Source organism: Notechis scutatus, chromosome 1, assembly GCF_049901735.1.
Source record: "Notechis scutatus isolate UNSWTSFEM ecotype Mainland chromosome 1, rNotScu1.2, whole genome shotgun sequence".
NCBI lineage: Eukaryota > Metazoa > Chordata > Lepidosauria > Squamata > Elapidae > Notechis > Notechis scutatus.
This window is the reverse complement of record NC_142009.1, coordinates 23,331,160-23,357,348: the sequence shown is the minus strand read 5'-3', so window position 1 is coordinate 23,357,348 and position 26,189 is coordinate 23,331,160. Positions and strand designations below refer to the sequence as shown.

Sequence of the window (26,189 nt, the reverse complement as noted above, 5' to 3'; positions counted from 1 at the left end):
CAGTCCCTGAAAGTTCAGGGGAGAATCCCAAAATCTGAGATTTAAGGGAATAATGTTAACAGTACGTTCATGTGTGCGGGTGTATGTGTGCATTTATAAATATCTTTTAAGCAATCCAGATAGCAAAAAAAATTTTTTTAAACAAATAACTTAATCAGATTGTAAAGTAGTATTTTAAAGTTTTATGAATATTCCACACGTAAGCCCACCACCATTTTGCATAGCAACCGTCTCCAACCGCCATCCTAGCCGTTATATAAGGAAGCCCAGTGGACTCATGAGCGACGCAGATATTTGACCAATGGGAATGAAAGGCGGTTTTTCAGAGGACCAATAGCACCCCAAGTGCTTAGGCCTTGATATGGACTGTTCTAGAATTAAGGAGGCTGTGACGTCGCTAGGCCCGCCCCTCGTTTCGTCAGACCTGGGTCGAGTCAGGCGGGAGCGTGCGCACATTCGCTCCTTTCCTTTTTTTCTCCTCCAGAAGTACCCGGGAGCGATGGCGGTGAAGGCGCTCAATCCCAAAGCTGAGGTAGCGCGGGCTCAAGCAGCCCTGGCGGTCAATATCAGCGCGGCGCGGGGCCTGCAGGATGTGCTCAGGACCAATCTCGGGCCCAAAGGAACCATGAAGATGTAAGGCGGGGCGGGGGGGTGAAGGGGGGGAGCTCGTTATGGGAGCTGAGGGTTGGGGAGAGGCGTGGCCACACCTTAGCCCCACCCACCCACATGGCGCTCGAGGCCGGAAGCAGCGAGGTGAATGCGTGCGCAAAGTAACCCCGAACCCACCTACCGATATGCTCTTTTGTACTTAGCCTTTCCACAGTGTTGTCAATGACATTTCTTTTATAAAAATTGAAGGGATCAGGCAGTACCAGTAGTGGCATCTATTTAAAAAAAAAAATACATGCAGAGCGACAGCAAATATGTCTTTACAGGGCGTGTAATTAGTTAAAAAGCATTGGGCGGTACGATGCACTTTCAGATCGGTATAAAATACTTATATTTTTTGCCTCGGTCGATTTAGAGTGATTACAAATAAGGCTTTCTTTATTTTATCTACGCAATTAGTTAGGAATTTTTTTTTCAATGTATATCCTGCCTTTTGTACTGGAGTTCGAGGTGCAATCCCTCCTCCTGTTTGTCCCCACAGTAGCCAACCCATGAGATTGGGTTGGGCTTAGAGAAATCCCGTGGCTCAAAATCACCCCTGAGTTTCTGTGGCTGAAGGTGGACTAGGACCTGTATCTTACTAGTCCAACTCCTTAACCCCACTGGCACTCTAAATTTTTATGCTTTGAGCATAAAATTGTCCCATCTGCCAATTTGTTTTGTACAAGTCAGAAGTTAAAACATACTGATTGAACATAATTGTCTTACCTTTGGGGGTGGGGTTATTGCAACTTCTCATCCACCATCACAGGTGGAGCACTGTTACCATGTACTTGGCTTAATGATCAGTGCATGGTGTCAGCTGAAAGAAAGCATGGCAGGTTTGATTGGCCAGATTTTAGTCCGAGGCAATGTCATAGTTTTATAATTGTACCTCTCCCAAAATTAGCTCACTTACACAACTCTAAAGTACTGAAGTTGCTATGCCATCTGCATCTGGTTGCTGTAACTGGCTGGAGGAGGAGATGGCATTAGAAGAATATTCCCTTGTCAGGGGTCCCCAAACCTGGCAACTTTTAAGACTTGTGGACTTCAATTCCCAGAATTCTGCAGCCAGCTATGCTGGCTGGAGAATTCTGGGAGTTGAAGTCCACAAGTCTTAAAAGTTGCCAGGTTTGGAGACCTCTGCCCTTGATTAATAGTCAGTTCCAGAGTTGAAAGTAGAAAAGAGCCCTGGTGGTGATGGTGCCCGCTTAACATTTCTGTTACATAGGTTTTTCTTTCACACAGATTGTATTATTTTATTGGCCAAGCCCCAAACTACATTTGCTAAGTCCCCATCTCCTTTTTTCTCTAAAGAAAAAGTCAGGGGCTATGGGATGCATGCCAAACAATCAGAAGATTCTCCATATTGGGGTGGCAATGTGGGTCTTTTATACAGGTAATCCTTGACTTATTACCACAATTAACTCCAAAATTTATGTTGCTAAGTGAGACATTTTTTGTGACTTTTCTTGCCACAATTGTTAAGTGAAACACTGCAGTTGTTAAATTAGAAACCCAGTTGTTAAATGAATCTGGCTTCCCCATTGACTTTGCTTGTCAGAAGGTTGTAAAACATGACCCTGGGACACTGCAGACTCAAATATGAGTCATTTGCCAAGCATCTGAATTTTGATCACATGACAGAGGTTGCTGCAATGGACATGTGAAAAATAGTCATAAGTCACTTTTTCAGTACCGTCATAACTTTGAATAGTCACTAACTGAACTGTTATAAGTCGAGGCCTACCTGTAATGATATCCTTCATTTCAAATTATGATGGTTGGGGTAAGATATATATTTATTAATAGGCCTTTCCTTAATGATATATATGATTAGCCAAAAAAAGAATCATAGTTTGCTTTGAAATGTCTTCTTTTTGCAAAAGTATTGAATCATTCTTTGTACACAGTAAGAATAGTGATATTAGGGAATTAAATTTGTCAGGTCCTTTTGCCCAAACACTTGGAAAAAGAACTAGGATTGAGGGCTTTGCTTTCTGTTTTCCATAGGCTTGTGTCTGGTGCTGGTGATATCAAGCTTACCAAAGATGGCAATGTCCTGCTTCATGAGATGGTAAGCTTTCCCTTCCCTTCCAAAAACATAATTTTAAAAATATCAACTCATACAATACCTTCTTGAACTTTTATTTACATGCAGAAAAGAAGCACATTGCTAGATCTTACTAGGTGAACACTATTGGTGATACAGGGCAAAATTTTTACTAAAAATGTTATGTCGAAGTTATTGATGATTTTATATTTTACTTCAGTTCAAATTGTGTAACAATAGTCTAGAACAGGGGTATCACAAGGCCTGCTGGCTGGATCCAGAGTGTTTAAATCTGGCCCATGGGGCTGGCCTGGAAATAGCAGGGACCAGCTCCATTTTGCAGGGTACTGCAGGAAGCGGTCCAGGCTGAAAACGGGGCTGGGGGCCATCCGTCCCATCTCTTCTCCCCCCCCTCCCCCCCCGCCTGTGGAGGAGAACTACGATGCTGATCTGGCCCTCAAAGAAATCCAGTTTGACACCCCTGGTCTAGAAGGATCTGTTGGTCAAAGCATAAGCTTCTCTCTGCTTTTATGGTTCAAAGATTAGAATATATACATTGCTGGTGTTACTGTGGATTGTTTCTTCAAGTGATTAAATTGATAATAAAGCACAATAGTAAAAGGAGGAATGTATTCATTTTTTATTTGATTTCTATGGCCACCCATCTCAATAAATGACTCTGGGTGGTATACATCATAAAGCATAAAAGTAAATACGTATGGTTGTTGAGTGGAATTATTGCCATGGGTCTTAATATAGTTAAGAAACACCTTAACACATTTGGGCCCCCAGATACATAACCCAACTATTCACGGCCTTGTGAAGTATGGGATCATCTTGAGCTATGAAAGGAGAATGTTCCCCAGAGGGCAGAGGCTAAGGCAGAGAAATGACATTCCCTGGCCAGCGGGCCCCATAACATGCCCAAGCTAACCTGCTCCATCAAATTGGAAAGATAGAAATGACTGGGAGAGGACAGCCCCTTAGCTAGCTTGGTCTCAAGCCATGAAGGGTTTTAAATACAATAATCAGCACCTTGAATTGCACCCAGAAGCACACTGGCAACAATGCAACTCACATAGCAATATTGTAGTTTTATATTGATTGGAAATCTGCCACCCTTTACTTAACTACTTGGGCAGCTGCCTTGTGTACCTTTTTATTTGCTTTCTGGGGCCACCCATCTCAAAAAATCACTCTGGGTGATATACATCATAAAGCATAAAAACAAAAGTTTGAAGTTTTTGAAGGCTCTTCATGGAGAACCCCATGTAGAGCATATTGCAGGAATCCAGAGATCGTGAGTAACTAAGCAAAGGAATGACATTTTGATGATACTCTTTTTGTTCTCTTTGCATCCATCAGCAAATCCAACATCCAACAGCTTCCTTGATAGCCAAAGTAGCAACAGCACAAGATGACATCACTGGTGATGGGACTACTTCTAATGTCCTTATAATTGGTGAGCTGCTCAAACAGGCAGATCTCTATATTTCAGAGGTATGTGACAGTGTTATGTGCTTGTAGTGTGCATGAGGACATCTTCAATTTGCTTTCATATTCAAATAAAGCTGAGTGAGAAATTATTGGTGTTGCTATTTAAAAAGACTCTTTAGTTGCACCATCCCTATTTTGCTAAATCAAAGTGAATATCCATAAACTAGACTAACATTTCAATCTTTGTAACATATTTAACAAATTATTATTTTCCCCTGTGGCTCTGAACTTTTGTTTATTCAGATTAAGAATGATATATAATTGAGTTTTGACCACAGTATGTGAGAAATTTCTGAGTTTGTTGCACAGTGAACACCCAAATGAGCTCCATAGTTTCTTTGGCATAATTCTGTGCAAGAATAAACTGTACTTTACCTCTGCATTGAAAGGACTGTTTTTCCTTTTACATGTATTCAAAAGGACAGTACAAAATGTCTTCATGCACAGCCTCCAATCATCTAGAAAAGTTAAAAAAGTAAAACAGTTTCCCTTGAAATCACTTGATTAAATCTATTGTGTAGACAGATTTTCCATTGTTTTCTTTTCTCTCAACCTTTACCATTAATAATGTCATAATATTTTATTAAATGTATATGCCATTCAAATCGTAGCGACTGGCCTGCTCCAAGGGGTTTCAGTACCTGCTCCAAGGGGTTTAAAGTATGTCTAGAGATATTTTTTTAATAATAAAAAGTAATTGCTTGTGGAAACTGATCGCTTTATTTTTGTCTGTAACCAGAGTATGGAATTGTATATGTGCGCATGATTTTTTTAAACCATGTTTTTGTTGGTATTAGGGGTTACATCCTCGATTAGTTACAGAAGGATTTGAAGCTGCAAAAGAAAAAGCTCTTCAGATCCTGGAGCAGGTCAAAGTAGCAAAGGAAATGGACAGGGAAATACTCCTAGATGTTGCTAGAACTTCCCTCCGCACAAAGGTCCATGCTGAACTTGCTGACATCTTAACTGAGGTGAGTTTCATGGATTTGTGTCCAGAACTAAATTCTATATAATTCCCATATTTAAAGTGAAGTGGATCCCTGGAGGAGGGATAGTTGAGTTGCTAAATTCTGGAGTCCTGTTTGATGTGGCTTGTTCTCTTTTCTTTGAAGGCTGTAGTCGATTCGATTCTGGCAATCAGAAAACCAAATGAGCCAATAGATCTTTTTATGGTTGAAATAATGGAGATGAAGCATAAATCTGAAACAGACACAACGTAGGTATAAGATAAATGGGCTCTGTTCCCAAAGCCTTGAAACATATCAGTCTTGCATTTCCCTTCTGGCAGAATCATCACTGTCTGACATCATGCTCTCTTAGCCTTTCCTAAATTGGCATTTTCCAGATATTGGATCTTGTAGAATTCTGTGCCAGCATGACAGAGAATTGTGGGAGTTATTGTTCAAGTGTGGGCCTTAGGGTGGAAGATTTACTATATTGTTTCTGCTTTATAATATCTGATAAATAAAGAATATCTTTTATTCTGAACTGTTAAAGGGATTGAAGTCAAAGTTTGAAGTATTTAGAACCGAGGGCATGGGTGAATTCTGCATTGGCTTTTGCAATGGCTAATGGAGTCAGACACCATGCAAGAATAAAACTTGCCTCAGATTTGTCTAGTGACATGCTGTCCTTAAGCAGTATGCACGGGTCTGAAAAGGATACACAACAAAGTTGTTCCTAAGTGTCCTATTTTTAGCAGGAAATGCTAAAGACTAGAAGGGATAAACAACTGAAACTAACTTCTTAAAAAGCTATTTTAAATATCTTTTACAGCCTAATAAGAGGACTTGTCCTGGACCATGGCGCTCGTCATCCTGACATGAAGAAGAGGCTTGAAGATGCTTACATCCTTACTTGCAATGTGTCACTAGAATATGAAAAAACGTATGTGTACCTTAGGACTTACAGCTCTAATTGGGACTTGCAAACTGAGCTGGTTTAATCCTAAATTTGTGGAGTTTGGTATTTGGTGTATAGGATCTTCTTGGTTAAAATCCACTATTTCTGGTGTCAATTGCTTCTGACTGCCCTTACCTTCACATATGTTTACTGGGATAGAAAGCAAATCAGGCCAGATCTGGTTAGTAATTGATTGGGAGACACCACATAATGCTTGGAGGATATGTTAGATTTAGGAGATGAAAAAATCCTGGAAGGTGACAACGGGAAGCTATTTCTGTATAGTTTCCCAGAAAACTGCCTGGATTTTGTCAATGTCCTTTACCGGGAGTTAAGTTTGACCCGAGAGTTTGGTTACTCTTTATATTTCCTGTATAACTTAAATTCTGACAGTATTTTTTTTTTTCCAGAGAGGTGAATTCTGGATTCTTTTATAAGAGTGCAGAAGAAAGAGAAAAGCTTGTTAAAGCAGAAAGAAAGTTCATTGAAGAAAGAGTGAATAAAATCATAGAATTGAAAAATTCAGTTGTTGGGGATTCAAATAAAGGTTTTATTGTCATCAACCAAAAGGTAGGCGGAGGGCTTGGTATTGATTGAGATGGTTGCCTAAGAAATGGGTCTATAATACAAAATGGGCCAAATCGAATGAAACATTGTTTTACATGCCTCCTATTTAGCATTGGACAAAATTTGCATCCAGATTTTGTTGGTCCATTTTATCAGAAATGGGCCATTTGTGAAAATTAGTTACTTGTGTTATTGTAAATGATCCAGAGTCTCTGGGAGTCAGATGACATTTTATTATGCAAGTCACATAAGTTCAAATCAAATAAAATGTTTATTGTCAGTGCACAACGCGTAGAATGAAATTGAAAGTTGATAATAAATTCATCATTAATAGACATTTGGCTATAATAGGAACCCTAGTGGTTCATTAAATCATGGTATTGTTGCATCATTTCTTTATTTAATTTTTCAGTATAAGCTTTATTTAAACCTGAGTAGATCTGCTTATTGCATGGTCTTCTGTATTTTCAGGGGATTGATCCTTTGTCCCTGGATGCACTTGCAAAAGAAGGGATAGTAGCACTGCGTAGAGCAAAGCGAAGAAATATGGAGAGGTCAGTTTCTGCAAGAACCTGGGGGCTGCCTTGGACTGACACTGCTATTTGTTTTCCTTTGAAAATGTTTAGTCCCTAATACAGCATCTTGCTGTAAATCAGAAAAGTGATGCCCAAAACTTTTGTGAGAAGTGATCTTCTCTTATGTTATAATTCTAATCCTAGATGTTTGGAAAACATTTGGAAATTTATAAACAATGTTTTCTTTAGAATGTCTTCAAAATAAATTTAGAATACTGATATAAATTAACCACTTTAATCACTTTGAATGGTTAGTATTACATAAAGATATTCACACATTGATCCCGTTATTAGAACAAAGGGACTACTTAACATTCTTGGTTGCATTTAAAAAGAGCAGATATTGCCACTAGCCTAAATGCTGGTTTACTGAATAAATCACAGCTGGTTCACAACTTCACAACTTGCGAAGCCAAATCAAGCAAACAGCAGTATATGAATCCAGATTATAACAGAAATATCCAAGCATATTTATTCTTTATGTTCAGGTTAACCCTTGCCTGTGGAGGTATTGCTATGAATTCTGTAGATGACCTCTCCATTGACTGCCTGGGACATGCAGGTCTTGTCTATGAATATACCTTGGTGAGTTTGATTTTTAAAGTGTTTAATTCTTTTCAGTTTGATTTCTGTGGCAAGCATTATAATTAATACCTAACTTCAATAGCGTTATTCAATAGCGTTATGAGCCAAGTGGGTAAATCAGGGGTCTTCAAACTTGACAGCTTTAAGACTTGTGGACTTCAACCCCCAGAATTCCTCCTCTAACCATGTTAGCTCAGGAATTCTGGGAGTTGAAGTCCACAAGTCTTAATCTTGCCAAGTTTGAAGACCCTTGGGGTAGATGGATGGGTGGAAGAATGTTTCATAGAATTAGAGTTCCTCTTTGAGGGAGGTGAGTGATTTAGAAATATGATAACTTAATCTTGGAATTCTTAGCTATTACTAAATAGAACAAGCTAAGAGCTTTTTAAACACAAATAAAAATAGACACAGTAACAATATAATAAATGCACTGTTCAAAACTGTAGAAAATTCAATATATATCACATACTTAGCATTTATGATCGTTAAAGTCTGAACTGTTCTCTCTGCACAGGGTGAAGAGAAATATACCTTTATTGAGAAGTGTGAAAACCCTCGTTCTGTGACTCTGTTGATCAAGGGACCGAATAAGCACACACTGACACAGATCAAGGATGCTATAAGAGATGGACTACGTGCTGTCAAAAATGCCATTGACGATGGTGAGTCTGGGTTAGAAGCAGGGGTGGGATCCGACAGGGTTAACTACCAGTTCGGTCATTTACAAGGTTCGGTCATTTACAGTGTGCTTCCCTGCACGCTGCCAGCTGCACCTGTAAATCGTCATCAGCATGTTGCATGCAGAGAAGCGGCCTTTCAAAAAGCCCTTTTTTCCTGCTTTTTTAACTGCAGCTGTGCTTTGCACAGCAGCTGAAGTTGAAAAAAATCAGGAAATAAAGGTCAGGTAAGAGCCCGGGTGAGTGCTGGGCAAAAACATCAGCCGACATAGAATCGGTTCTATGTCTGCTGCTTTTCAGAGCTACCGGTTCTACAGAGGTGGACAGAACCGGTAGAAACCCACCCCTGGTTAGAAGCACTTCATATTTTAGTAGCCTCAGGGTAGCCAATTGATTAAATGAAGTTTTATTTTAATATTACTTCAATTAATACATTTGGTTAATAGCACTTTGAAAATTCCTTTTTATCAAAAAGAGGTCCAGGAGCTCAAAGTGGCATACATAGAACTCCCTTCTCTGATTTTTTTTCCAACAAAAGCAATGGTTAGGGACAGATTGGACTGACTGGAGAGCTACTTTGTATATGGATTGGAAACTGCATCTTTCTGGTCTTCAATGTTAGCATCTTGCAGTTGCATATGTTGGTTCACTAATTTTACTTTGGAGGATACAGTGGAATCTAAAACTTCATGAATGGTAAGATGGGTCTCGAATAAGAAAAATTGTATCTGCAGAAAATTATATTTTAAAATTTTTAAAGTTTAGCATCCTTCATATTTCAAGGTTTTCTTGTAGAAGGAAGAACAATCTTCTTTAAACATTTTTGCTTCAGGATACTTTTGTGTTACTAAATTTAGATAGGCCCAGTAGTACTTATTGTTTGTGATCAGTATGTTTTGGCTACGTGAGTACCAATATAATTGAAATTGTGGTGATGGTTAACAAAACAATATAAATTCTCTCATAAAATAGAAATACCACACCAGCTCTGGCTCCTAGTAATGGCTGTGCTAATATAATTAAGCCATCTTGAATGAACATAGGTGTTGCAGCTTATAATACACTGCCAAGGCAATTACAACCAACCCTTCTCCTTTCCTAAACTGAAGCATAATAATGCACTAAAACCTCAGGTAAACTAGTTTCAATAATTATATTAGTTTAAACTAATTATTTTAAAACTAGTTTAAAAATAATTATAAGTAGTTACTATTGTCCTGCCTTTCAACTTAAAACTATTTTAAAGGTACATAAATGAGAGGAGGGAATGAAGGTAAAATAAGACTTTACCACATAGATGATTGTGCGAACATCAGAGGCATACAGCATGTGTTGAGTTGGAAAGATTTCCAGAGTTAAAACTCTTCCTTTAAGAAGACTTGAGAACTCCCAAAAGCTTTATATTTAAGAAACAGGGTTACCCTTTTAAAACACTATTTCCTTGGGTGTCTGTCCTGCATTTTGTTGCAGGATTGTTAACAAATGATTTTTTATTTTCCAGGTTGTGTAGTTCCAGGTGCTGGAGCCCTGGAGGTGGCAATAGCTGATGCCCTTGTGAAACATAAGCCCAGTGTGAAAGGAAGAAGCCAGCTGGGAGTTCAGGCATTTGCTGATGCATTGCTGATCATCCCTAAGGTAGGAAGCTTCTGGACAAAAACCTCTTATAGCATTCTTGAGCTCTGTAGTTACCATTGACAAGACTTTCCAGCTGTCAGCAGAGATACAGCTGAAACTAAAATGAAAGGGGGGGGTGTCAGTCAGTTCTAAGTATATATTGGACATTTATCTCCACTAAATACCAAATAGCTCATTTTTGACAAAGTGAACAATAGAAAATAATTATTTTTTCCCCTGTATTTATTCTTACAGGTACTTGCTCAGAATGCTGGATATGATCCTCAGGAAACACTAGTTAAAGTTCAAGCAGAATATGCCGAGTCGGGACAACTAGTGGGGGTGGACCTAAATTCTGGTGAGTATAGAACAGTGGCTGGGAATAGCATGATTGATGGGCTTACTTCACAGTTCCAAACTGCTGGGTATATTATGGTCTTCAAATTTTTTCTTTTACAAACTAAGCTAACAGATGGGTGATGATTTTTGAAAATGACAGTTATTATAAACTCAGTTCAGCTTGAGTTCAGTTGCAAACTTTTATCCAGAAAACAGTACCACTAAACCAACAAAGTTCTCAGAAGATCCTTAGTGCAGTCTGAGCTTGGTTTTCTTGCAGATGTTTCATTACGCAAACTAACATCGACACTGATGATGTTACCTAGTTTGGGTAATGAAACTTCTGCAAGAAAACAACAGGTCAGAGAGCACCAAGGACCCCACAGTTCAATCCTGAGCTGCAAGCATTCTCCTTTATCGATGATGTTCTCATGTAGAATTCATTGAGGTGAACTGGTGCTAATGGTTGTACTTTTTATTTGTGACAATTTAGCAGTTACATAAACAAATCTGAATATTGTAAAGAAGGCTTGGTCGTATCCCCAATAACCCAGGCAAGGGCAGGCTATAAACATTTGTTGTACATGTAATCCTGAACTTAAATCACAATTGGGACTGGAATTAATGTTGCTAAGGGATGTAGTCATTAAGCAAGTTGACTGGACCCAATTTTATGACTCATTTTTACCACAGTCATTAAGCAAATCAATAATTTCTTACCACAATCATTAAGTGAATCACATGGATGTTAAGTGAATCACACTATTATGAAGTGAATCTGATTTCCCCAATTGGCTTATTGGAAACTGGCTGGGAAAGTTGCAGAATTGCTCCCAAAGGAAACAGACAATTGCTTTCCAGTTTTTAAACCATTTTTAATTCGATAGAATATTTATGCATGTCTTTAGTTTTCCAAACCAGTTTGCACAGAGGATCCTTTATAAAACAAAACAACCCTGGCAATCTTATCAAAAGACTATGGAAACGATATTGTTTTTAATGAACCTTCTCCTATATCTTTCAGGTGAGCCAATGGTAGCAGGAGCAGCTGGAATCTGGGATAATTACAGTGTTAAAAAACAGTTGCTTCATTCTAGGTAACATTTTATAGCTAATCATTTAAAAAAATGACCATAACTGCATATAGAATTTAATTGACAATTAAGACCTGGTTGAGTATACTTTTTGTATAAATAAGTTGGTATGTTTTTCCAGACTATTTTAATGCTAGTAACTAGGTATGGGGTCTCATATTTCAGGTTTTTTTGCCTTTAATGTGGGAAGAAAAAGCAGAAGTGAAATTGGCCATATGAACCTTCTTAAAGAATACAAGAAAAAGGGCTGACTATACTTTTATTAAATGAACGATAAAGACCAATGAAATTTCTCTTCCTGTTTTCTCCAGCACTGTTATTGCTAGCAACATTCTTTTGGTTGATGAAATTATGCGAGCTGGAATGTCATCTCTCAAAGGCTGAATTGGAAGACCTCTTGAGTGGGGAATCTCTACCAACGGTTTCCTGAATTCATGTTAACAGCACCCCCTTTCCAATGTGTAATTCAAAAATTATAGGAGGAAGAAAAGTTTACCTTCAGGAATTTGGCAACTCACAAATTGATATCTTTCACTTCTATAGAACCAATTACTATTTATTTTTTACATGCACTGAACAAATGCATCTGAAGTTACTGTCTTTCTACCCATTAAAGTTTTGCCATCTCTTCAGACTTGAGTGTGGTCTGTTTTAATAATACTCGTTGTTTATATCATTTTCTATAGTTCCCATTGTATAAAAAAACCCCACCCTTTTTATGACCCTGTAATCCCTTCCTGGTAGAGCCAGGTGATTAGATACAGATAATCAGAGTTGGAAGGGATCTTGTGGATCATCTACTCCAACCCCAACCCCCCCGCCCAAGCGGGAGACCCTACACCATTTCTGACAAATGGCAGTCCAATCTCTTAGATGGAGCTGAGCATTTACTGGCCAGATGCCCTTCCTGATACCACATGGGAGTTTGCAGCAGATATTTCTTCTCGCCCTAGGAGAGAAACATCGGCTACTACCTAGGATTGAACTCAACTTTCCAAGTGGCTGGTGAGCATCTTCTCCAGTAGGCCACCATGTCACCCATAGTTTCCACTGCATTATTGGTATGAAATTACATGGCACATATTGCCAGAAAAAGCGTAATTATCTTCTTATACATGCATTCAAGGTGGCGCATTACAAATATAAAATAATTGAATTAAAATCAAGGTGTTAAAAAGTAGTTTGAAATTAAAAGCCTGGCGAATGAGATGCATTTTTGCCATTTTTCTTGAAAGGATCTAGTTTAATGGACAAAACGCTGCACTGGGGTGTCAGCTGAGGTGCTGGAAAGGGGCTTGGGAGGCAGGCAATGGGTATAATGCGTTGGGATATTTGGGTAGGCAAAAGTGAGACATCTTGCCACTGAGGGTTAGGTTACTCAACCCTTGCTCACTACTATATTAAATAGAGCATTTACCATATTCCCCAATTTTCATAGCATTGTAGCACTCTGGTTTTGCTGATACTGGGCTCAGCTGTAGCAGAGAAGGCATTTTTCAGTGGCCCCTGATTTAAGTGAGAATGGGAAGATTGCAAAGAAAAATCTGGTCTCTACTTTGGCCTATAAAAAGGACTAACTAGGCTTTGTTGACTGCACTGTAATGATTGAATTAGGCAGTGATTTCTCTAAAGCTGGTGTCAAACTTGCTGTGTCATGTTGCTGTCACATGACATTTTGCAGTATTTTTTCCCCTTTCACAGAGCTGGGGTGAAAAAGGCATCCAGCCTGCGAGCTGCCAGTTAAGACACCCCTGCAAAGGATTAATCTGTACTATCTTGAGTAGCTTTATAAAACAGGTATTTTCTGTTTATGGATTTACTACACTATTCAAATAAAAATGAGTTGCTCTATCACTGATGTATAACAGTAGGATGGCAGAAAACAGATGAGCTCTATATTTGTTACTTCAAGCACTGGAAGGAAGCCAAGTACAGCAACTACAAAATAAAATGGAATGCTTTGTTTCTAATCGCCTAAAGCCCTCCTTTCCTAAATCTGTATGCTGCCACATTTCCTGCACACCCCAGACTACATCAGAATGGAGGCAATTGCAAAACTCAGAATCCTTCATAACTGGTTACCAACACTTAAATGCTGAATGCTGGCATTCAGAAATACCCACCAGTCCGTAATCCTCTTTCAAAAGGAAAAACAAATGTATATATTAATGCAATTAAAGTTGCAAAAAAAGCTGACTAAGGATTAAATCAGCTTTAACTCGGGACAAGGCCTTAGTTCAGGCACCCAAAATTATGTTGTTTGCTCCTTTTTGACTTGAGTCAAGTGTGGCTTGTTCAAACTGGTTAATAAAATGAGAACCTTTCATGAACTGTTTATTTAAAATATTATAATATTTATATAATAAAATAAATATCCTTTCGGAGACAGAAGATTCCAATAGCCATCAATCATCCCAAGATAGTTTTTCTCTTCCTCCGGGTTTAAGACCAGCACTATTTCGAATAAAAAGAGGGATAGGAGCGGAGTCCTCACCGAGAAAATCCGACGCGAAACCAACCCAGGCAGTTTGCGAAATGAAGGAAGTTCGCAGCTGCCCGTACACGTGTGTGTCTCTCCTGTCGACCCCGGAAGCAATCGCCGTGCCCGGCTGCTTCGCTGCAAATGGCTGCCAAGGGGGCGAAGGGATCGTCCTCTCCTCTCCCCGTGTCAATGTTCTTCTCTCCCGCCTTGCTCGCGAGTTTCTTGCCCGTCCTGTTGTCGCCCTGGGCGGTGACCGGGAGCCGTTCGGAGCACCCCGGTGAGTCCCCGCCGCAGCTTCTTCTCCTTTTCCCTCCTGGGGGTCGAACTAACCGAACTAACTAATGCTCTCTTTGTGGGCAGCCGGGTGCTAAAACCTGGAAAAGCCCCCCCCCCCAATTCCTCCCTCCCTCCCCGAGAATGTTTTTGCCAGAAAGACTCGAAGCCGAGAAATAATTCCGCAGAATAGAGCGGAACTTGCTTCAGACACAGACGGGCATGCTTAGGGCTGTGCCTGTTGAATTCCCATTAGAATTAAATTGGGATCCATCAGAAGGAAGGCTGGTGCAACATACCACCATTTCCAGATTTTTAGGCTGTTGCAGTGAAGAAAAAAATGCAGCAAAATTAGCGAGCACCCTACGAATCCTACAAAAATTAATGGTTTTATCACGGCGTTCAGCTTTTAGTGCACCGTTATGGGGAAAACACCTCTGTATGCAAGCAGAGATAGCAATATTCCAGTATTTGAGAGGCTGCCACAAAGAGGAGTGGGTCAATTTATTTTTCAAAGCATCTGAAGGCAGCATAAGAAACAATGGGTGGAAACTAATCAAGGAGAGAAGCAGCCTGGAATTAAGGAGAAACTTCTAACACTGAGGACAATTAACCAGTGGAACAGCTTGTGTTAGGAAGTTGTGGGTGCTTCATCACTGGAGGTTTTGAAAAAGAGACTGGACAGTCACTTGTCTGAAATGGTATAGGGTCTCCTGCTTGAGCAGGGGGCTGGACTAGAAGACCTCTAAGGTCCCTTTCAACTCTGTTCTGATTCAGAATGTACTCAATAATGTGTTTCCAAAGGGTATAACTTTAAGGAAATATTGTGTTAAGTTAAATGATTTTTGGATGGAGGTTGCCCAAGTTACAGAATAAATAATGCAACGTAAGTATTTTTATTATTATTAATTTGGTTTATATTCTGTCTTTTTATCGATGCAGGACAGTTGGTAAAATAGCAATATCCAAATAGATAATGGATAAAGCAAAAGCAGAATGTATAATGTGCAAAGGTATTTCAAATTCTTGCTTTTAAAAAGTACAATACTGTCGTTTGGAATAGTTATAGCATTTGATTCAAATAAGAAAATAGGAAATGTTGGGGAAAGTATACATGAGATTGTGCCTTCTCATTTGTTCAAGTTTTCACGTTTTTAGAAATATCTGAGAACTGAGCATACTGAGTGGTTCCTGTTTTATTTTTTCCCTATAATTTCTTCTGCTAGAAGACTTTTGCAGCCCTCAAAAAGACTTCCTATGACTGTCCTCAAAATTTGGACTCCTGACGTATAAACAATATTCACACCATACATTAGACCAGGGGTGTCCAACCTTGGCAACTTTAAGACTTGTGGACTTCAACTCCCAGAAGTCCACAAGTCTTAAAGTTGCCAAGGTTGGACACCCCTGCATTAGACCATAACCTTAGATTAGCAAAACTTAATTATTGTGTTCATATAATATGTTGTGCCCGATAAACCAAGTCCTAGTTTTACATGATGGCTGATTTGAACAGCAAATTACAAGTCATGGAAGTTTTTCCATGATGTCTGGATCACAAAATGCCAACACCTTTGGAGCCTTCTGTGAATCCAGCTGTTACCTTTCCTTCCTTCGTTCTTCTTTGCTCCTAGATCCAATCTGGGTTGGTCATTGGGACCAGAGATTTAGTCTTCCAAGCTTTTGGGCTCATGCTAGAAGTAGAACCCATCCTCAGGGAAATTCTCTTACCAGAATGTGAGAAAGCTCATAAGACTAAAGAAACCTCTGCTCCTGGTGACCAATCCAGATTGGATCCTGCAACATTATCCTGGGACACGTATATTTGCCTTCATTCTTTGCTATTCCCTAACATTCTTGCTGCTAATTTTAACTCTTCTCTCAGCTTTCGAGAAAGATGAAACAGTACAGCTGCCTGGTGGGAAATTGGAAATTAGAACCAACATATTGGATGGTAAAAATGAAGACAGATCCCTTAGGACAATCAAACCATTCCTTATGGACAAGTATCCGGTCACCAACAAAGACTTCAGGTAAAGGTCACATCCCACATTAGCTGTACATAGTTTTTGACTGGCAGTGGTTTCTCTCTTACTTAAATAATACAATATGTTCACTACCATTTTAGATTGCATTCACAACTTGCAGCTTTCTAACAATTCCAGGTCAGCCCTTCAATGTAGACCAGATGAGGAAACAAACTTTACAGGAAGGCCAGAACTATGCACTATTTTGTTAAGAAACTCCTCAAAGTTACAGCTCAGACTGCAATAGAACATTGTGGGATGATACTTGTGAGGATTACAATCATGCATGAAGGGTTGTCTTAGCTGGGTGGTGTAAATAGAGTACAGATTTGTGGTTGATGGAATGGTAGGGAAGGTAAATTTCTGATACAGCTATTTTGTGGCAAAGTCCAATTTGGGAACAATTTATTTAGTAGTTAAGAAAGAACAATAACACCCTCAGTGCCAACCTTCTGTCTGTGCAAATTTCTTCATACCCTGGATTTACTAGTTGCTTTATTTTCAGAATATCATTATGAAAAACAAGACATAATTAGTGTGCAAAGGCTAACACAAGAAACCAGTGCTGAATGAGAAAGGGCTTAGTGCATTGTAGCTAGTTGTACATCATATGTGTTCCCGCAGTCCTTTTCTTTGGGTCCCTCAGAGGCTACAAAATTATGTCCTAAGATATTTGTAAACACTCAGATGACAACAGTGCACTTTCCCACTGATGTTTTATGGGAATAGAAAGAACTAGACGTATCGTACACTGTGTAAATGTATAAAAGTGACAAATAAAAACAATAGGGCACCATCAATTCAGTCCCCATTCCAGGTGATTTCAGCACATCATTATCACATCCCCTGTACCTTTCTCCTGCCTGAATTTTAAAAGCCGAAGCCCCCATCCACAAAATTGTTAAGAGATCTCCAAAAATGGCTGGTTAGGAAATCCGTTTTATCTTTTGGACACAGGGAATTCGTGAAGGACCAGAAATACAAAACGGAAGCTGAGAAATTTGACTGGAGTTTTGTCTTTGAGAATTTTGTCCCAGAAGAGCTTAAAAAGAAAGTGACGCAAAAATTAGAGGTAAAGGGCCACTTTTCAGTATTTGGGAGAAAGGGGTGATTTTGATCAACCTGCTTTTCAAGGTTCCAAACTCCAGTAAGTTTTACAGTTCATAGATTACTCAGCACCAATTTACATCAGTAAATGGATCAGTCAAGTATTGGGAAATAGTGTGAGTGTCCAGAGTGTGATTTAACAAGGAGAGAAACTACAAGTAATAAATTCTAGGAAACTATAATTCTAACATGAACTGTCATGAAGTGAGTCGATCTATCTCACCTAATGTAGCTTCTGTAGCTTGGCAGAAAGTGACAACTTTTCAGCGAACCTGCCTAAAGTTTTGTGATCTGAAATCTTCAGCCTGCAAAGTATAATTCTGATTTCTTATTGCATATATCTTCTGTTGCTTCTAGTTTGGCATGCCAAGTCCTTAGGGCTCTGTATCTTTATTGAGCAACAATTTCAGCTTTAGTGATCTTAGCAACCAACCTTACAACACCTTCCAATGTATTTGAAATCATAATAAATCATTAAAATGGGCTTTTTCATGAACCAAGATTTGTGGTCAAATTTACGCCATCCTTCTTCCTTTAAAAAGGATTGTCTTTCCAATGTTATTCTAAAAATGGGGGACAAATGCATGTTATTTTGGTGAAGAAGGGAACAGTTCATAATTGGGATTTTTTTTATTGTTGATTACATTCTACTTTTATTTTTTCCTTTAGTCTGCACCATGGTGGCTTCCAATTGAGAAGGCATTTTGGAGACAGGTGAGTCTTTACTAGAGGACAAGAGGAATATAGATGTTATTAGAGACATGATTTGGGTACCACAGTGTTGATTAGTGAACCATACTGGATACAGGACAGACTAGGCTGACATCCAAGATGCATAATAACATTAGTTGGGGCCCTCTGCATACCCTGCCAATAGAAAATGCACCAAATGTTTTTGCCAGCGCTAGAAAATCCACAGTGCCCTTACATGGTATCTGCAGGCTCCCCAGATGACATTTGAAAATTAGTCCTTTTTAAAGGGGAAAAAAATTCAGTTCACCACATCTTGTGAAAATGTGATTATTATTATTTTAAGATTTTAATGACATTCCTGGTAAGAAAGTATGTGGTGTTTTTGTTTCCAGTTGAGTGTGCCCAAGATCTTTGAGGATGAGACTAATGATGTCTTAAGGTAGTTTGGACATTGAACTAATTAATCTGTCTTTGGTAGACCCTGCATTGCAGTAGCTTTTCAGACATGCAAATTTAATTTAGGGATTTGAGAGAACCAGAAACCCCCAAGGGAATGAATAAATCCAAGAAACTAGTCTGGTCTATGGTGGAGAAGCCAGATTACATGGGTTGATGATCTAGTTTGGGCAAAAAACAATTATAAACTCCTTGGCATATGCAGATGTTAAATTGGCTGAGTGAGGAAGATCCATGCTAAATTTGCCCTTGTTTATCTCATCAATTGATGAAAGATTATCTTTGTTGACCTTTAGAAAAGCTAATCTTTGACATTTTTGCCAGCTGCCTCTTAACTGGCTGTCATTCCATCAAATTACCCAAATTCTTTCTCAGTTGGTTGTGATAACAACAGAGTTTGTTTTTCCTCTTCCTTCTTTGTCCTGATTCCTTATGTGTCATGTCATTTAGATCAGCAGTCGCCAACCAGAAAATTTTGGTGGGCAGCAGAGAAATCTCACCCCAAGAGCAACCCCCCAAAGCAATTAATCCAGGCTGCACAGAAACACAAGTGCTACGCCTCCCACATGGCCCGTGAGAACCCTCCCTGCCCACTCACTCCTTACCCGGTAAACTTGTCTGCTAAATTTCTATTTTTTTTCCCCCACCATCATCTGTTCTCTGTGCCGGGAGATTTAGATTAGCTAGGAAGCAGGAAATGGTTGGATTTCTTGCTTTCCAGCTAGTCTTTAGATCTTTGGCTCTGCTTTTAAGTACAGCCGAACCTCCCTTAGGACTGAAGGTTTGCTTGCAAGCAAATTCAGTGCAGACTCACGGCAAGCAAATTTGAGAGACTGAGCTAGCCGATGGCAGAGATATAGATGATAGATAGATAGATAGATAGATAGATAGATAGATAGATAATAGAATTATTCTGTGAGCAACTCAATCTGCCTGCTTTGCCTGGTTTTGGGTAAAATCTGTTCTTTTTTTAAATAAAAAATTCAATATTTACATGCATGGTGTGTTGTGAGTTAATTTTGTGAGATTGCTTGCGAGCAAATTTTATGGGACAGACTGAGCTAGCCGATGGCAGATAGATAGATCTCTGAATGAATCTGCGATTCTGTGAGCAGCTCAATCTGCCTGCCTGCTTTGCCTGATTTTGGGTAAAAGTTGCTCTTTTTTATAATAAAAAAAAAAAGTCAATATTTATATAAATATTTATAATATTTACATACAAGCCGTGCCCAGTCAGTCACATGACCACCACAAATTAGGCCACACCCACAGAACCAGTTAGTGGTCCCTAGGATCTAAAATTATGAGATTGGTGATCCCTGAGGTCCAAAAGGTTGGCGACCCCTGGTTTAGATTATAAGATTGAGGAACAGAAAGCATCTCACTACTGTACAGAGATTTGCAAGGCATTCTGAGAGCCTTTTTAAAGAGAGGAAATGGAAAACAATACCTTAAATAACTAGAATTCTTTTCCATCTCCAGCCTTCAGGTCCTGGATCCAGCATCAAAGACAGGCTAGACTACCCAGTGTTGCACGTGAGCTGGAATGATGCTCAAGCTTTTTGCAAATGGAAAGGGAAGAGGCTACCAACAGAAGAGGAGTGGGAGTTTGCTGCTAGGGGAGGCCTGGAGAGTACGTAAGCAAGGAACCAAAGTGGTCTTAGATCCATCACCCTGCCTAGCATCTAGATCACTGTTTCCCAAACTTTCTTCTACCCAAAACCCCTTATCAGAAAACCCTTTTTTACCCAGTGTACGTAAAACATTTTAAGTCACTTTAAATGTCTCTTCATAATTGGGTAATGGATTTGTATGTTGTTAGCCAAAGAAAAGCCACTTTTATCTAATTTTGGGTAATTTACCAGGTTTGGGAAGCATTGATGTCAATCAAGATTATTGTCCTGTTAATCCAGGCAGGCAGTCTACAGTAGTGTTTCTCTATTAACAACTTGAAGATGTGTGACTTCAACTTTCAGGATTTCCCAGCTAGCATTGGGCTTTTCTCTCCCTTTGCAGAGTGGAGAGATTGGAGAGGAAAGGATTACAAGAGAGTAAACAAGCGCATAATGGGCATATACACCAATAACCCTAAGCATGCTATCCAAACAGTGTATTTAGGAATTCAGGTTTTAATAATCCACATGCTTTTTAAATGTTTGATATTAAAGACTACTCCAGGGTCAATGGTTGAAGGGAGGAAATGGGCATGTTTAGAATTGATAGAGTGAATTGACATTACCATTTTATTTTTTTCTTCCCCTTTTTGTTAGACAGATTGTATCCTTGGGGAAACAAATTTTTAGCCAACCGCACTAACCTCTGGCAGGTAAGTAGTAGTAGGTATGTAGTCTTGACAGTAAATAGGGATTTGAAATACCCATATTTAATATGCAAAATGAGGGGATTATATTGCTCCTGTATAACATTCATGTGACTTGGCTTCAATAAAATAGCAACACTGATATGCATTGTGTTTAATTTCATTAAAAATTCCATATCTATTTATAACCACACTGCAGAAAGTGTGATGATATAATGAAATCCAGAAGCAAAATTCAGTAAAAGCATCCAATCCTACATCATTGCAACCCTTCTTAAGAGTAATAACAATAAGCACTCCCAATCTTTCTTTTTGAATCATTTGATCCCAGTTCAAGGCTATTCCTGTGTGTAAACCAGTGTTTGTCAGCTTTGGTAACTTTAAGACGTGGGAACTTCAATTCCCAGAATTCCCCAGTCAGCATATAAGGAATTTAATAAATGTATAGGCTTCCTCTTCTTCTTTCTTCCTCTTTTACCACTTCGGCTGTCAAGGGAATAAGTGTATAGGCTGCCCATTTCATATATCTGCTGGCTGGAGAATTTTGCAAGTTAAAGTCCACACGCCTCAAAGTTGCCAATTTTGAAAAACACTGTCCTAGACCATTTCACAGTCCTAGATTCTTTTATTCCACATGTGCATATGTCCACATGGCCAAGACTTTTCTTTATCTGCATGATCATCCCTTTATACTTTGTTGCTGGTTACACCCTGCACTTTGAGGCACAAATGACCAGGCTGAAATTAATCAAATTTTGGGCACATTATCCAAAGACCTAGCTCTGTGAAAAAGTCTGTGAAATATTGGGAAAGTGAAGAGAAAGTGAGGGGGGAGAGAAATGATGAAATGGATCAGTTGTTGTGGCAATGGGTACATTTTCTGAAGGATGAGGTTGGGGACAGAAAGTCCTGGAGAAGATCCATCTGCAGGATGCCCTCAGGAACATCATTCCTCTAGAACAGTGATCCCCAACCTTTCTTATGCCGCGGCCTGGTATCCCCAACCTTTTTATGGCGCGCCCAGTACCGGCATAGCTGGGCGCCGCCATCTTTTTGATGAAAAAGTGCTTCCGGTGAGCTTTCTACCCGAAAAGCTCACCGGGCTTTTTCATCAAAAAGATGGCGGCGCACAACTAGCGGCCCGGTAGGACTTGTTTCACGGACCGGTACCGGTCCACGGACCGATGGTTGGGGACCCCTGCTCTAGAAATTAGACTTGGCTTGACCCTGATGGCCTTTCACAAGGCACTAGAAGCCCGGCTTTGCCATCAAGTCTAGGAGATCCTGATTGTATGAAGGAGCCTTTTTCATAGCTTGTTTGTCAGCATTCTCAGTTGCTACTTTTATATTATTTATTCTGATTGCTTTTTATTTTCTTGTACTCTGTTTTAATTGTTAGCTGCCTGAAGTCATATATGTCAGATGTGCAGCCTGTATATTTATTCTCCCTCTCCTCCTCCCCTTCTCTGATAGTTTAGTTTAGTTTACTTTATTGTCATTGCACCTCGTACAACAAAATTAAATACCATCTTCAGTGTACATTATGACTGAAAATAAACACAAACACACATCCTTCACATTCTATACATCGGATTGAAAACCTCTGATATTGCATTAATATTACACTATACAGTAGAATTCAGTGGAGTTACTGCCCTGGGATAAAAGCTTAGATAGATAGATAGATAGGTAGGTAGGTAGGTAGGTAGGAAGGAAGGAAGGAAGGAAGGAAGGAAGGAAGGAAGGAAGGAAGGAAGGAAGGAAAGAGAGATCTATCTATTGAGTTACTAAATTTTAATACCAATTTGATGACACATAAACTGTTAATCAATTATACCATTTCATTGTTTCATGGGCTGTTCAAGACTACTCTTGAACTATGACACACACACCTGAATTTTGGCACCCAGTTTGGATTTGTTGTCTTTTATTTATCTTGGTTGTTCACTTATTTACCTCCTTTTGTCTACATAGGGCACCTTCCCCAAAGTTGACACAGCTGAAGATGGCTTTCGTGGAGCATCCCCAGTGGCAGCATTTCCTCCTCAGAATAACTATGGTAAGATTACAGGTCATAGTCATTGGAACTGGTCAGTCTATGGATGCTGGTGTGGAATAGAAAGCATTTTAAGTGAAGGTTCTTGAAAGTTCAAGGTCCTCTCTCTAGGAAGTTAAATTGTCTTCCTAACACATAGTTGCATGTTACAAAGTCCTGTTAAATGTCTGTTCAAAGTTACAATGGCCCAAGAAAAAGTAGCTTTTTGACCAGTTCTTGCCCATATGGTTGTTGCAGTATCCTGTGATCACATGATCACAATTTTTATGCTTCAATTTTTATGCTTTTTTATGATTTCTGACAAGCAGAATCAATGGAGAACTTGCAGTAAAATTGCAAGTTGTGGTTAAGTGATGTCACAATGACAGCAAGTGATTAACTTAATGGAAATGACATAAATCCAGTACAATTACTTGATATTTTGCTTAGTGACAGAGCTGCTGGTCCATATTGTAATTGCTATGCAAGGACTACCTGGACTGGAATCTTCATTCCAGGCCAGCAATTGAGTTTGTGATATGAATGCAGGTTTAGTTCTAGAAAATATGCCAGCATCAGTTTTTCACAAACCTTGTAGATACATTTTTCTGTCTATTTGTTCTTTTCCTTTCTGATCTTCCAAGGCTCGTATATTTCTGTGCAGGCTGGTTGGAGGCTTCCCCAAGTGAATTACTGTCTTTGCTGTAATCACAGGCTTATACGATTTGCTAGGAAATACTTGGGAATGGACATCCTCAGAGTACCATCCGAATGGTCCTGCATCCCGCCAGCCAGGTCAAAAGATGCGTGTCCTGCGAGGAGCATCCTGGATTGATACAGTGGATGGCTCTGCCAATCACAAAGCTCAGGTTACAACCAGGTATGCTGGCAGGTGACATCTTATCAGCATCTTCTCCTCCAGAATTTAAAACTTACAGTATACTGGACAAACACAATCAGCAGCAGCCATCAGTCTCACAACAGCAACAGTACACCGTTGTGTAGCAAGTCCTGTCCATTTTGTATATGTGTCATAACATCACATAGGCATTTTAAAAAGGGTGGAGCTTCTGGTATAATAGCATGATGCTGCTTATATCATTTGTCAAAAGTAGCCAGGGCTGCCAAGATTTCCGGTGATGAAAAAACTAACTGACATTCCACTGGCAACAGGAGACATTATGACTGAAAACTGCAGCTGGATGCTGAATTCAGACCACTGAAAATTCCTCAGAAAGGAGAGATCTTGAGATTGGCCATACAAATTCCAGACAGCTGGAGAAGAGATTGAAAAAGCAAGAATGCATCCTTGCTTCCAGCTCCAGACAAGTATTGAAACGTTCTCTTTGTTAGGAGCGCCAGCAGCCGCTCTCTCACAGGAGACTATGAAGGCTCTAGTCCTGTGGAAAGTGATACTCACTCCCTTTCCCCCTAAACTGGCCCCAACACACCAGGAGTCACTCTCTCTCTCTTTCCACACTTGCAAAAGAAGTTCTGGAAGGTGCAATTCATTTTCTTCCAGCAGCAGACTCTCTCCCTCCCTCTCTCTCTCTCTCTTCCCCCCTCTCTCTCCCTCCCTCCCTCTCTCTCTCTCTCTCAGAAGGCGCTGCAGATTCCAAGAAGAATTCTGATAATTTCCAGACAGGATTCAGAAGTGCAGGCTATCAGTGACTGACCAGCAGGGAGATGAATAGTTGTCTGCCATACCTAATCATCTCCGCCCCCTGCCTTTTATCCTCAGAGCTAGCAGTGGTGGCTCTTCCATCCCAAGGACTGGCCCATAGATTTCCGCTGCTCTCCTCTTCTCTGCCTTCAGTGCGTCAGGCACTGACTGGACCCAGCTGTTCTTCCTCTTCCTCATCAGCCACCTCCAGACTGGGAGCTATTGACTCTCCATCTGAGGACTGACAGACGGCCCAGGCTCTGCCTCTCTCTCTCTCTCTCTCTCTGCCAGCTCCATTCCCTCTTTCCCCTCAGAGCTCTCAGATTGCCATGATGCTGGCCCCTGACTCCCATGCCTCCTCCTCCTCCTCATCTGATTCAGCTGCCGGAGGGGCCGGCAGCCGACAGGTCACAACAATCCTTTTTGCAATTTATGATCCCCATTAAATAAACATTTAAATGTATATTGATGTTTACCGTTGCTTAATTAATGTGGAATTCCTTTTTAAACTCACCAAGAGTAAACTGATTGAATGAACTAAATCCCACTTTCCCCACGCTGCCATTTTTCAAGTGTATTTAGATTGCAACCTCTAGAATTTCCCAGGCAGAGTTCTGGTTATAGTCCTAAAGTATGGGAAGAGGAAATTTTTGGAAGGCTGAAGTAGCTCTGGATTTGGGCCAGATGACTGAGGAGACTTTCTACTAAGACAAACTTTGTTCCTCTTAATCCATAGGATGGGGAACACTCCCGATTCTTCTTCAGACAACTTGAGCTTCCGATGTGCCACCAGCCTCGTCAAGCAACCAGCACAGGAAGCTGTCGGCAAAAAGGCTGAACTCTGAAGCCAACATTAAACTCTTCTAAAAAGACCCAGATCTTTTCTCCTATGGAGATGGGTCAGCCTGCATCTTTCTTGGCCAGACTTTGGGTATTTTTTTTGCCTGATTTTGATAAAAATCAAAAATTTTTAGCTTGAAAGCTAAAAATGAACAAAACCTTTCTACTGGTTGTAATTGTAATAGGGATACACATTGTTTGATATTTGCAGATTACTGGTTTCATTCTGGAACAATCCTATGCAGGAAACCATTGGGTTACCTAAACTGAGATTGGCTGGGCTCATTCATTTCTCTAAGCCATTTACAGTATTTGTTTTTGGTATAGCATTTTGAACAGCATTTTGGTTTAGCGTTTTTGAATAAGATTTGCAAGCTATAGCTTGTGACCAGCATGTTGTGTTGGTTGATTAATTTAAGAAACCATAGTTAACAAAGTCATGGTTTGCCAGAACGAGTAACCTTTTTGGCCCTAGGAGCCACAAGGGGCATGGTGTGGGTGCTGTGATGTCATTGACACTGCCCACACCCTTTTTTTTTTGAAATATTGTTTAAACCAGAGTTGGCTTTCTTTACACAACACTGTAAACCAAAACCAAACAAATCATATTGTGGTTTTAGCACTATGTCATAATCCAGCCACTAATTCTTTGGATTTTGAGATCCCTTCCAAAAACCTTATAATATATAATATATGTACGCTTATAATTTCCCCCCTCTCCTCCCCTCCAGCATGAGTC

General features: G+C 39.8%; 2 protein-coding genes, 1 long non-coding RNA gene and 2 other non-coding genes across 6 annotated transcripts; 4 read left to right on the top strand and 1 right to left on the bottom strand.

Moving 5' to 3' along the window:
* Positions 1-461: 461 nt before the first annotated feature.
* CCT6A (chaperonin containing TCP1 subunit 6A) lies at positions 462-12,186 on the top strand. The gene is made up of 14 exons (XM_026671692.2): positions 462-633; positions 2,665-2,728; positions 4,070-4,204; positions 4,999-5,172; positions 5,314-5,417; positions 5,978-6,088; positions 6,514-6,673; positions 7,142-7,224; positions 7,734-7,830; positions 8,345-8,492; positions 10,009-10,142; positions 10,377-10,479; positions 11,485-11,557; positions 11,866-12,186. The coding sequence occupies exons 1-14, from the start codon at positions 500-502 to the stop codon at positions 11,936-11,938; spliced, it is 1,593 nt and encodes a 530-aa protein (XP_026527477.1). The 5' UTR covers positions 462-499; the 3' UTR covers positions 11,939-12,186.
* Positions 4,503-4,633, top strand: LOC113414702 (small nucleolar RNA SNORA22). Its single transcript, XR_003371215.1, has one exon. It is a non-coding gene; the product is annotated as a small nucleolar RNA SNORA22 (small nucleolar RNA).
* LOC113414700 (small nucleolar RNA SNORA15) lies at positions 5,736-5,870 on the top strand. Its single transcript, XR_003371214.1, has one exon. It is a non-coding gene; the product is annotated as a small nucleolar RNA SNORA15 (small nucleolar RNA).
* A 1,947-nt stretch (positions 12,187-14,133) lies between the features above and the next one.
* On the top strand, positions 14,134-25,886 carry SUMF2 (sulfatase modifying factor 2). Of its 2 annotated transcripts, none has more exons than XM_026671695.2 (9): positions 14,134-14,313; positions 16,195-16,342; positions 17,294-17,408; positions 18,113-18,157; positions 20,075-20,225; positions 20,863-20,918; positions 22,887-22,971; positions 23,662-23,827; positions 25,347-25,886. In XM_026671695.2, exons 1-9 carry the CDS (start codon positions 14,178-14,180, stop codon positions 25,453-25,455), a joined length of 1,011 nt encoding a protein of 336 aa, XP_026527480.1. In that variant the 5' UTR covers positions 14,134-14,177; the 3' UTR covers positions 25,456-25,886. The 2 variants fall into 2 exon arrangements, with proteins under 2 accessions (XP_026527480.1, XP_087814531.1); XM_087958405.1 differs by having other exon boundaries at positions 23,592-23,827.
* Positions 22,938-24,769, bottom strand: LOC148132699 (uncharacterized). Its single transcript, XR_015748249.1, has 2 exons — positions 24,655-24,769; positions 22,938-23,017 (listed from the first exon to the last, which is right to left on the bottom strand). It is a non-coding gene; the product is annotated as an uncharacterized LOC148132699 (long non-coding RNA).
* Positions 25,887-26,189: the final 303 nt, after the last annotated feature.

Excerpts from the sequence above, each read along its gene's own strand:
- CCT6A (XM_026671692.2), top strand. The coding sequence starts at position 500 with ATGGCGGTGAAGGCGCTCAATCCCAAAGCTGAGGTAGCGCGGGCTCAA. Across the intron at positions 634-2,664 it reads CCCAAAGGAACCATGAAGAT|GCTTGTGTCTGGTGCTGGTG; the intron begins GTAAGGCGGGGC and ends TGTTTTCCATAG. Across the intron at positions 2,729-4,069 it reads ATGTCCTGCTTCATGAGATG|CAAATCCAACATCCAACAGC; the intron begins GTAAGCTTTCCC and ends TGCATCCATCAG.
- SUMF2 (XM_026671695.2), top strand. The coding sequence starts at position 14,178 with ATGGCTGCCAAGGGGGCGAAGGGATCGTCCTCTCCTCTCCCCGTGTCA. Across the intron at positions 14,314-16,194 it reads GAGCCGTTCGGAGCACCCCG|CTTTCGAGAAAGATGAAACA; the intron begins GTGAGTCCCCGC and ends CTCTTCTCTCAG. Across the intron at positions 20,226-20,862 it reads TGCTAGGGGAGGCCTGGAGA|ACAGATTGTATCCTTGGGGA; the intron begins GTACGTAAGCAA and ends CCTTTTTGTTAG.